This window comes from Danio aesculapii, chromosome 14, assembly GCF_903798145.1.
Source record: "Danio aesculapii chromosome 14, fDanAes4.1, whole genome shotgun sequence".
Lineage (NCBI taxonomy): Eukaryota > Metazoa > Chordata > Actinopteri > Cypriniformes > Danionidae > Danio > Danio aesculapii.
In genome coordinates this window covers 23,577,116-23,589,855 of record NC_079448.1, presented here as the reverse complement: position 1 = coordinate 23,589,855, position 12,740 = coordinate 23,577,116, and the positions used below count along the sequence as shown (strand labels likewise).

Sequence of the window (12,740 nt, the reverse complement as noted above, 5' to 3'; positions counted from 1 at the left end):
CTTGAATTGAATTGAATTGAACTGAACTGAATTGAATTGAATTGAATTTAACCTATGGACCAAAGATTAAGTAAGTGGTTACAATCCCAGTTAAAGGGTTAATGCAGAATACTGATCTGAGAAAACAGTTTAAATACACTGAAAACAGGTTTTTAACAAAAACAGGGAACAGGTGTGTAAACTTATTGGTAACCAGAGCAACACATTGAAAAGAACTCAAGCTGAAAGCGATGTGAAAGAACATAAACAACAGCAGAACATTTGTGACTATGAAATGGAATTAATTCTGCAAAATGCAACTGTTCAAATTCCATAAATCAAATATAATTTTTACATTAAATAATTGAAAGTTTAAACTATAAATACATTTTGTAATATTTTAGTTGGCCTAAATTATTTGTATAGTGAACTACTTTAAATTACTCAATATAAGCATTTTGCACATTATATTTGTACTATTAGCCATTTTTATTTTCTATTACCTTTTGTCTGATACATTTTAAAGATTGCTCAATATTTATTACATGTCAGGAACCACTTTCCTCTGAAAATGCCTAGAAGACAATTAGAGCCAAAATTGTTAAGAATAAAGACTAATACTATGAAGATACTTACTGTAAATGCACTTTGTTTTCTAAAGCTGCATTTTAAATTATGGGTAGCATTTCTGGTTTAGGTACCTTGCACACATAATAAATGAAAGGTCAAATAATAAGCCTTACAAATCTCAAGCCTTAAAAATTAGTCAGTCAGCTGACAAACCAATGGAAATTCAGTCTGGATGATTTAAGTGAAGTTTATTTATAAACTAATTTTGAGAGGATCATGTGCTTATGATTGCTTTGCAGCCGGTCCTGCATTATTCAATTTATGATTCACCAATCAGACGATTCCTAAGCCACTATAAATTCCTAAGATCCATATAAAGCTGTGGTCACACTGCACTTTTCTCCCCATAGGCTTCAATTCATATGCACATGAATGCGTCAAACTAAAAATGCAAGGTCATGAATCAAGTTACGCAGTTTGCTGCATTGCAAAGCTTAAGCTTGGTGAACTCCGACCTGCGCAATTGCATCACTTGAGTGCGTGAGACCAAACGAGATCAAAACATGACCTCTCTGGACAGAAATGTAAAATATGGAGCAATCGTTCACTTTTTTAAATGTCTAACTATCATGTTTAATCCCGCCCCTTTTCGCAGTGCCATACGACAGTATTTCGCAAGCTCAAACTCTAGTGTGACTGCAGCTTTACAGTCATCTTTGTTTTGAAAAATCCCCCCTTCCACCTCTACTCCTCCTCCTTTTCTAGATGGGTGGCACAGTGGCCCAGTGGTTAGCACTGTTGCCTCACAGCAAGAACGTCACTGCTTCTAGTCCTTACCAAGCCAGCTGACATTTCTGTGCAGAGTTTACACGTTCCCCCCGTGCTCATGTGGGTTTTCCCCGGGTTCCCCGGTTTCCTCCCACCGTCCAAAAACATGGAACTTAAGTTAATTGACTAATCCAAATTGGCACCATAGACATGCTCCTAGTAAGTATAGTCATCTCTTAAGAGCAATCACTATCTGTTCATTAGCTACTACAGTAGAGGAGTTCTCGAGATCTACCTGAGCTCAAAATTCCCTCTCGCCTTGCAAACGGGAGGAAGCCCCGGGCTCGAGAATCTTATAAGCTCAGGACTTTTTCCTGGGACAGCATGCCAAACAAGCTTTATAATCAATCATCAGCTAAGTGTGAACTCTTGAAATATGCCAGAGTATATACAGGAATCAGAGGGAAATTCAATACCTTTTAAAACCTTTCTCATAAGTTTCTTTTCATACATTTTAAGACTTTATAACCACTTTTCAAGTTTCAACCGGAAACACTGGAGAGATTTTAACTTACAGTATATTTGCTAAATATTAGTGTAAGAAGTTAATCCACAACCAAAACATCATTCACATACTGAATAAAAATGTATTAAATCTAGCTAATTCAGCAGGTTAGCGCCATAGAACTGCATAAATAATGGTGTTGCCTGCAGTAAACAAAACAGCAGGATGAGAAATCTAGCAGGATTTTATTGTTTTCATATAAACTGCATTCTGATATTCGCAGATTTAAATCAGGCAAACTTTAGCATACATCCATACATTGCATAATCAAAAATTATATAAATAATACCTTGTGAAATAGCATTTAAGACTTTTTAAGAGCCTTAAATTTCTCTACATTGATTTATCAACTTTTAATATATTTTAAGACCCCGCGGACACCCTGTCTGCATTACTGTCTTGGATTAACATGGAATTTCATAATATTTCAGTTAATTTGGAAAATCCCATAATACATCATTTAATAAATTTTTTAAAATAAAATATATATTATGAAATATAAAATTCTTGACCATTTTTGTACGTTTTAAAATATATTTAAAAATAAACACATGTGCGTCTAAATATATTTTCTACAAATATATTTGCCTGTTTTTCCAGTATTTTCGAAAATATTTTTAAAAGCATTTCAAAATACATTTATTTATATTTATTTGATGAAAAAAGTCTAAAAGTTACATAATTTATACATTTTGATAAAGAATATTGATGTCCATCCACATCTATTGTAAGTTGCAAATGCATTTTAAAAGATATTTAGAATATTTGAATACTACTGTACTCTAAGGATAAAGCTGTGAGATAGCAGGTGTTTTAGTAACACAGTAAGTGGAGTCAAAGATCAATGTGTATCGGCCACTTCAGCACACACGAAGCACGAGAGCTGACATTCATTAACCCTCTCCTTTATCAACGCTAAGCAGGACAGCAGAATGTTCATCGTGTGTCGCTCAGTTTTCATTCTCTGGAGGAAATGTGACGGCCTGTGGTTTCTAACCAATCGCGACACACGAGTGTTTAATGACTCTGGTGTATGTTTAAAGCCCTTCCTCTAGAAAGTTTGACTCCACAGACTGAAGTGAGTGGCATAAATTACGATTCTCTGCTCTCTAGTGGCAGCATTGTATTATTACGTATTAAGTAATAATATAATTCATGTTAATATACGTAACATAAAATGTTAAGATTTTACGAAGGCTCATAGTATTTTACAGATTTTTGAACTATATTTGAAAATGTATTTATTTAAAAATACTTAGTATTATTGTATTCCTCAGGTAGCTTGACAATGCAATGCCTATTTATTTGCGAATGCATTATAATTTGCTGATACTTTTGTTAAAAGGTTCATCCTTGATTGGATAAGTAATCGCCACAGAATACACCAACTTAAATGGAAATGCTTTCAGTAGTCAACATTTGAAGTTTCATCAAAACTGTTCAAAAACTCGAAAAATAGGGGAGAGTGGGGACAGTTGCAACACTTTTTGCATTTCCTTCAGTTTCTCAGAGACAGTTTTTTTTCTTCAGACACCCACCCACACTGCTTTAATATTTGTACATATGAAAAAAATATGCAGAATTTAAACTTCAACAGATTGAAATGTTGCAGCTGACCCCGAGCAGGGGGATGGTTGCAACATTCATTCATAAAGTTAATTGACTTAAATGTATTGATAAATTTTTTTTATTAAAACAGGTTGTATTTTACTTTTTAACATAAATGTAAATTGGTTAAATAAGCCACGTAAATACATACTATTAAAAGAACAAGCAGCAACCAATTATCAGGCCTAAATAACTGAACAAAAATATATTTTTCCTAAATTAAATTGAAACTGTTATCAATTTTAAATTGTACTGTATTAACATGGCAAGCTTTTAAATTAATTTTTATTTGGGGTTGCAACTGTCCCAACTCTGATCAAACTGTCTATGCTGGAAAGATACAATTAATAATTTTAATTATACAAATGAATGTTTCACTAAAACAGATTAGACAGAATGAAACAGTTTCTGAACATTAAAAGAACGTTTTTTTTTTTTTTTTAACTAAAAATGAGTTTTATACTGAAGGAATGGCCACATATAGCTGATTTCTCTCAGATCAAATGATGGTCTAGCTGTGAATACGTAGTATGAGTATCACCACTCTAGCTCATTTCTAAATGGAGGAATAAGTCTTGATGCAACTGTCCCCGCTCTCCCCTGCTCATAATGGTCTCGATTTTTGATCCACTTCAAATGTTGCCTATTGTAGTTCCATCTAACTTTACAATAAAATGGGAAATTAAGTACATTCTAAAATATGCCACCATTTAAACAAGGGTGTCCAAACTCGATCCTGGAGGGCTGAAGTCCTGCAAAGTTTAGTACCAACCCCAATCAGACACACCTGGGTTTGTACCTGCAACTCCTTACATGTACTTAATTTTGTTTGGCAACATTTTGTTTTCATTAGTTCTTGTATGGCTGTTGATGCTTGTTATAAGGCGACCTCAGGTGTGCAGAAAGGTGTCATTTACAATTAAATCAATTTCATTTTTAAATGGTGAAACATTAAAACAAATAAAATTCTATTCTATTCTATAAATTTTAGGTCTAAGAACGACTTTCATTTATATCATTTAGAGCTGTGCAAATATTATTGCCATCCAAAATAAGTTTGATTTGACATTAAGTATATAATGCATGTATAAATACATATTGCATGATTTGAGAAATGCTTATTTATAACGTTTATGGTACAAATTATAAAAAAATATCCATGTAACAATTGTTATGCATGGTTTTATTTTATGCATGCGTTGCTTAAATATAGAATACAAAAACTTTAGGTCAAAACAAACTTAAAATGGATGTGAATATTCTTTATCCAGCACTAATTTTCAATTCCTCTGGTTTAAATAAGAGTATAACTACACTACAAATACATCGAGTAGCTGATCAATATAGCAGATTACACAAGATACCAAACCAATAGTTTTATTTTCAGTGACATTAAATACAAGTCAAATAAACTGTGGAAACCAAGCATGATTATATTGAGAATGTTTTTATTCCAAGAATTCCTCTAAGTGCTTAGAGCTTTACATATAGAAGTAAGCACTGGGACACTCAGCCTGCTCTCACACCTTTGAGTGAGCGAATGTGTCAAAGTGTAGGCATGTCTGCATGTGTGTATCTGGTGGAAACAGTTAGCATGTCTACAATGAAATGAACCACACAATTTACTCAAATTCAAAACACAAAACAAACCGAAAATTGAAAAATAAAAATATTCTGCGCTGGGGGGAGGGAGGGTTGTACAGTAAAAGGGGCAGGGGAAGGACCAGTCACCAGGAAACATCAGTGACATCGCCATGAGGTCAGAGGCTAACAGGTTAAAGGTCGTCATCTTCATCTGGGAGAGCTGTTTCTGATGCCACCTTAAGAGAGAGAGAGGGGGGAAAAAAAAGGACCATTACAGATTAAAATGGGAGTTTTGGCAGTTGCAGTAAGTGTGTGTGTGAGATGGACAGTGTACATACTTTCAAGTCGTGCTCATACTGTGCAGCAAGTGTTGGGTCCATAGCAATTTCAGGTGGTGCAAGCGCAGGCATTTCCACAAACTCCAGATTGGGATCTCCAATCAGCTTCCGTGCGAGCCACAGGAAGGGCTTCTCAAAGTTATAATTACTCTTGGCAGAGATGTCATAGTACTGAGGAAAGAGACAGACATCACATGAATGATCTGTAACAACCTGACCTGGCATTCATGTCCACAGGAGAAAAATCCTGAATACTGACATTACAATAGAAGCAGCGACAAATCTATCAGTATAGAAGCAGTGACAAATCGTGTGCATCACATTAGCCAAAAGGTAGCATGAATACTTCTGACGCAAATGTTGTTGATCGTGGGTGTCATTTACAAAAGCGATGGCAAATGAACATGATCTCACATTAGTGGTGCATGATTATGGCAAAAATGGATGGCTTGATATTATTTGGATTTCTGGACTGTACTGTGCTGATATCTTGGCTGGTTTATGCCTCATGGATAAATGGAACAAAATCCACCAATAGGTACTGGCTAGTCTGTGTTGTAGCTGGGTTGTCCACAAAAAAAATAAATAAATAAATAAAATAAACTATTTCATATGATGCTATTGATGGTGTTTCATATTGATGCTATTTCAATCCCCGAAGATCATTGATTTTTGGAACAGAAGTTTTTAGATGAAATCCAAGCACTCTTTGAACCTCTATGTATAGAATATCCAGAAGAAACAAATACCATTGCCAAATCATTTCACGTGACCCCAGAGGTTCAACTAATCAAACAAAGCTAAAAAAAAAACAAAACAAAAAAAAAAAACAAATACTAAAAATGACTGTTCAGCAATGTCTTCCACATCATGAGTGTGTGCATTTTGCTGCAGGCACTACAACGCTTGCGTGTAGCACTGCAGACTAATAGTAAACACCGTATTGACCACAGTGACCACCACCCACATCATGACCTGATGCAAAAGAGCAGACATACGTGAAGTCATACTTTTTTTTTTTTTTTGGTTGTTCTTGGTTCTTTGTATGATTACAATTGAACCACATTGAACTTTTTGATTCCCTTGCTGGACTTTAAATGTCTCTGGACTGTTTTGGTCCTGGGAGTCAGAGAGCTCTTGATTTTATCCAAAATATTGTAATTTATATTCTGAAAATGGATTAGAGCTACATGAGGGTAAATTATTCATTTTTAGTGAAACTAATTGTTTGAGGGATTAATAGAAATGATAAAGATCCATTTAAAACTGATTTATGAACAAGTGAATATAAATGACTAAACACAGACTAATAAAATCTTATTTAAAAACAAAATAGCAGAGATGCACAAATCTGCTCCAGTTTTGTTTGGAAATGTTTGTTGATCACTTAAATTATAGGCCAAGTTTATATGCAAATTTTGCATTCACACCTGAGTTTCAACAATTAACAGAGTTCAAAGTTATAGCTTTTGCAGGGTTTCTTTAAGTAAAAGACCAACACCGTTTTAAGACCATTATGATTAATATTTTAGACTTATACAGGGCTGAACATTAAGGATTTTTTCTATTGCTCCAGCTACTTCTGTAAATAGTTTTTGTATTAATGGAAGATCATCCAAAAAGATGCTGCACTTTATAGTTCTTTCTCTGATTAGGGTTAATTTGGGAAAATTTACAGTAAAAATGTCTAAGTCTTGTGAATAAATAAATTTTAAACGGGTCTTCATTTTTCTATTTCCTGACACTCTATCACCAATAATCAACTTTATATATATGTATGTGTATGTATTGATTGATTATTGGTGATAGAGTGTCAGGAAATAGAAAAAATGAAGACCCGTTTAAAATCAAGACCTGCAACCTAATATTCCAGTAAATTTAAGACCTCGCAAAAAACCTGTTGTGAATATTTTGGCTGGGCAACAGTTGAACAATAGCTCACACTAAAACTGCAATATCATATTCTTCATTTTAGCCAAACAAATGATGCAAAAAGTCTGTTACTTTAGTAGAAGATCCATTTTATGAAAAATCAAGAAATGTTTACTAAACAGGCATAGATTATTTGTTCACATTTCTATCGAACTTTGATGCATCATACCTGTAGATTCTTCTTACGGTGGAACACGATGCTCTTTGCTTTGACCTTCCTGTCCTTGATGTCCACTTTGTTACCACAAAGCACTATGGGAATGTTCTCGCACACGCGCACCAAGTCACGATGCCAGTTGGGCACATTTTTATAGGTGACTCGAGAAGTTACATCAAACATGATGATTGCACACTGAGCTAGAAAGACAGAGACACACGTTAATCTACTGTTGGCCAGTCAGCACAAAGCAAATAAACTTAAGAGCTTCATACCCTGGATGTAATAGCCATCTCTCAGGCCACCGAACTTCTCTTGTCCGGCTGTGTCCCATACATTATATTTGATGGCTCCTCTGTTAGTGTGGAAGACCAGGGGATGTACCTCAACTCCAAGTGTAGCTAAAATGACACATTTAAGAGCAGCACATCAGTGTGAGGATCACAAAAGTCACACATTCTTCCAGAAGTTACGCTGAGAAGTCACCTGCATAAGTGTTTCATATGAAGCAAACACTTACCAACATATTTCTTTTCAAATTCCCCAGTCAAGTGTCTCTTCACGAAGGTGGTTTTCCCCGTACCTCCATCACCTACCAGAACCAGCTGTGGTTGGGAAAAAACATTGTTATTAACAAGTGGCATCAGATGTAGCAATCCTTTAAATTGGTTAGATAGACAGTAAAAGAAAATAATTGCTTGGATAAAATTGTCATGTATGACCTCCCAGATTCAATTTATATGCATTTACACATGGGTAACAGGTATAGATATAAAGATGGGGCCAGGGCCAGCGTGCGAGACATTCGGGACAGTACACAGGATCATTACTTGCCTGATCGGGCCAGTGCTGCTGTCACTAAAATTTAATTTGGCTCTGACAGTTTGTTTTTCGTTTGCTTGGCATATGTGAAACCAGCAATAGTGTTCTGATCCAAACAATCAGTCCGAAACTGCCTGAATAAGGTGGTCTCCGCTCAATTGAACGAACTCTGGAGTGGATCGATTGTAGTGAGAAAGCAAAACAATCCACAAACTAACAAACCAGGCTATATCACAGTGTATTATGCTTGTGTAATAGCCACATACATGTATATATGAAGAAAGAAATAAGAGTAGGGTGGGATGTCATTCCTACCGGCAAATGTGCATTTAATTTCAAATACAAAAGTGAAAGCATGCTAAAATATTATTGAGAGCAGTTTTTAGTTAGGGAAATTGCAGGAAATTCTACCTGATAATTTTTCTATATTTTACTTGTATAATTTCTGTATTTGGCCTGTTTTGTTCATTTCTGCACTGACGCCTCAAAAGAAAGATCAACATTAATCCCAACATTTTTTTAATAGATTGAATAATTGAATAGATAAAACTCGACAACTGAAATGAGGCCATGAGAAAGTCTTACCTCTGATTTATATTTGATGACAATGTGGGTGTCAAAATCAGTGTACATTTTTTGTTTGTTTGTTTATAAATACAATTGTGATGTAACTAAATTTATTATTTATTTATTTATATATATATATATATATATATATATATATATATATATATATATATAAATAAATAAATAATAAATTTAGTTACATCACAATTGTATTTATTTTAATTGTCAATTGCATTTAAAGAAAAGCTATGATGAAGTAGTTATGTTTGGCTTTTGACATTTAAAATATTTGTAGCTATTAATTTTATTTTATTTTTTGTGAAAATTGCCAGGGCAAGCAAAAAAAAAACCTGTTGAAAATCTTTAGCATTGAACCCTGTATATACAGACTGTAAAAGAAATTAAGGTTTAGAATTTTTTTTTAAATGTACAATAAAATATATCTCCCACATGCAGGACACTGATGGTCAATGGGGTAGGATTATACAAATGTAAATTAAGATGTCTAATTGTTTTTAAAAGCATGTAATATACAGCCATTGCTATTAATAAAGCTTAATTTCATGTCACTCTACATCTAGATCATAGCAGAGCAAATTAATTTTAAAGGAAATCAATACTGGGCTTGTAAAACAGTAGAAAACACTAGAATGCAACCGAGGCAAGAAAAACAACTGGGCAGTTTGTGGAGGTTAAAAACTGAGAAACAGCTCATTTAAAACGATACCATTAGGAATAAAGGCAATAGCAACTACAATAGCAATGGTAATGTCATCAAAAGCTTAAATCTTATCTAACAACATTAAAACAACGCTATGGGGTCACAATTAGATAATTCTGCCCTGGTAATAGTCTTGACAATATTAACTTGTATAAAGCAATGTTATGCAGACTGTTGTAATAGACTACTGTAATACAGAACAAACTAAAATAATGTAATAAACTTACAAATAAACAATTTAACATCGTTTACTAAATGACTAGAGTTTAACTAATGTCAAATTCAGCATCAAGTGGGTCCTTGCGCTTCAGTGCATTCGTTATCAGAAACAAGTCTGCAAATTCACTAACGTTACGAAACAGTTTAGAAACTCATTGTGATGAACATGTAAACAAACTGGGGCTTTAATTCGTTATCCCAGTCTGTCGAGCCTTTAAAATGAAAGTGCAAGTTACCTTAAACTGAACTTGTGGCTCGTTCTCCGCCATCGCTGTACTGTGAGTGTGTGTTGGTCTTTGTGCTGCAGTCACTCTGCGGGAGAGATGGCGGGACGGTTAGTCACATCATACAAAGGCCGCACCAATTCCAAATAAAGGCCACGGGAGCACAAAATCACTCAAATAGACCACTTCGAACCAATATTAAAAACCAAACCGCTTTTAGAACTAAAAAACAAAACAAGTGTAATGTTCATTGAACAACACGCACGTCTAAATAAGGGGATGCGCGCGAACACACGAGGCCGCTGGAGCCTAAACTTTACAATAAATACAGCGGCCGCTCGAAGGCCTCAAACAGGCCGTCAACTTGAAAATCAACAAATAACAGATTTAGCCGTTTTCAGAAAGCCAGAAATTAGTTTAGTTGACAGAAACTAAAAACGAAGCCAGCGTTCGTTTCCGCGGCTCCAGGATCGCGCGCTGCCAAGAACTCGGGATGGCGCTACGACAGAGATGAGCCATGATGAAACACTCAAAACTGCACATCCGCGGCTAATAAAAACGATCAGAGTGACTTACGAGCGCTTAGGCACTGCATAAAAGCTTTCAGGTATGTTTGGTCGGCGCTGGAAATAAAAGGTGTTAGTGAAAAGAGCGTGTGAAGAGATGAACGCTATCGTTCCGCACTCACCGGTGTTGAAGTGATCGAGGAAGAGAGCAAATGGCTGCGCCCGCGCGGGATTCAGCATGGCTCACATAAACGCTTCCGCCCCACCACGTGACCCGCTGCTGACGCGGAACAACAGCGTCATTTAGTGGTAGAGGAGCGAACCATTTACAGATTATCAATCAATTTATTTCGGTTCCAGTCCTTGCTTTATCAGGAGTGAAGAGCAAATAGATTAATTAAAGACATAAATCACACAAAATGAAAGTTCTGTCGACATTTATTCACGCTTTACTTGTTTCTAAACTAAAAATAAAAGCAGATATTTTAAGAAAGCTGGAAACCTGTAACCTTTGTAAAAGACTTGTGCACAATTTCCATCAAAATTGCACTAACAAAATTCTGCCCCAACGAGGCGATGAACCATTTTCTGCCCGTTGAAGGAAACGAGAGACAAAAAGCCGAGGAGCAGGTCGCCCTCTCAAGTGTCACTTTAAGAAGTGAAATACTGAAGGTAAATACATACATTATGAAATGCAATACGTACATACATTTTTAAAAGTAGTAATAAAGCATGTTTTGGTGGATGTGCCCCTCTTTAGATCAAGATTCTTTCATGGATTGTTCTATTGAGAGTCATGAACTTCAGAAAACTGAGCAGAACGTCCAGCTCCAACTCCATTTCCAGCAAGACAACAAGCTACAGCAGCTCGTTGAATACCAGCAGCCTTAATGATCAGCAAGTTCAACATCTAGCTCAAGACTTCAACAGCAAATTTAAAATGTATTTTGTCAATAATGTTTATGCTATGTTCCACCATTATAATATGTGTTAGCTGTCTATGTTTATTAAAAGCGTTTTTCTTAAATTGAGTTGTGAAGACGTGAAATAATTCTAAGGAATATTTCTAAGTTGTTCCTAAGACACAAGGAAATATTCATTTTTTATATGTTCACTATAATGATAACTCCAATTATTTTACTTTTTGTAGATGACATTTTGGGCCTCTATAAAATTGTCATAAAGCTTGGTGAGGGAGTATACGCAGACACGGCACAGTCTTTGAATCGATTTGCTTAATGGATAGTCTTCATGTATTATATTTTTACATTTAATGAATGTGATGATTTGACCAACATTTCAATTGTTTTGTTTTGTTAATCAGGTGGCGTTGAAGGTTGTTTTGAAGAGGAACTACATGTATTATCTCAGCATTGTAAGTAGTTCTCTTGTTTTTTTAGTTCATGATATGTTAATTATAGCCAAAAACAGATTTTTCAAACATCACTGACAACAAATTTCTTTCTTCTACAGCCTGGTCATCCTACACCACTTCCATTAGAAGTTGCACTGACAATACTTGCTAACAAAGGATTCCTCAGATCATCCAGATGCTGGAGTGGCAGTAGCTGTCAGAAGGGTGTCACACACTGGATGCGGCGCTCAGAGCCGTGACACGGCGTGCACATGACAGTTGAAAGTATCGCACACCAGACGCGCACATTCATTCATTCATTCATTTTCTTTTCGGCTTAGTCCCTTTATTAATCCGGGGTCACCACAGTGGAATAAATTGACAACTTATTCAGCATATGTTCTACACAGCGGATGCCCTTCCAGCTGCAAGGGGAATCCGGAGCACCTGGAGGAAACCCACGCGAACACGGGGAGAACATGCAAACTCCACACAGAAATGCCAACTGACCCAGTCTAGGCTCAAACCAGCGACCCTTTTGCTGTGAGATGACAGCCCTACCCACTGTGCCACCGCGTTGCCCAGACATGCACATTCGCATGCTATTTAAAATGAAACTATTCAGATGGCGCTCTGTGGTGCGGCAGAAATATGAACAGTGTCCTGAGTTGTGGCTGGGCACTATGGACAGTCGCTGACTTGCGGCGCCGGTGTGTGTACCCTGATAGAAACCTATTTAGAATTCTAAAATGCATGGTGCTGCATGGTGCGACGTGGCTTCTCATGACCACTCTTGCTTCTCAAGAGGTTCTCATGACCACAAAAA

General features: G+C 36.0%; 1 protein-coding gene across 2 annotated transcripts; it reads right to left on the bottom strand.

Moving 5' to 3' along the window:
- Positions 1 to 4,921: 4,921 nt before the first annotated feature.
- Positions 4,922 to 10,842, bottom strand: LOC130240791 (GTP-binding nuclear protein Ran). Of its 2 annotated transcripts, none has more exons than XM_056472433.1 (7): positions 10,743 to 10,842; positions 10,067 to 10,142; positions 8,022 to 8,106; positions 7,777 to 7,902; positions 7,514 to 7,701; positions 5,413 to 5,583; positions 4,922 to 5,310 (listed from the first exon to the last, which is right to left on the bottom strand). In XM_056472433.1, exons 2-7 carry the CDS (start codon positions 10,097 to 10,099, stop codon positions 5,266 to 5,268), a joined length of 648 nt encoding a protein of 215 aa, XP_056328408.1. In that variant the 5' UTR covers positions 10,100 to 10,142; positions 10,743 to 10,842; the 3' UTR covers positions 4,922 to 5,265. The 2 variants fall into 2 exon arrangements, with proteins under 2 accessions (XP_056328408.1, XP_056328409.1); XM_056472434.1 differs by lacking the exon at positions 10,743 to 10,842 and adding an exon at positions 10,631 to 10,655.
- Between the last annotated feature and the right edge of the window lie 1,898 nt (positions 10,843 to 12,740).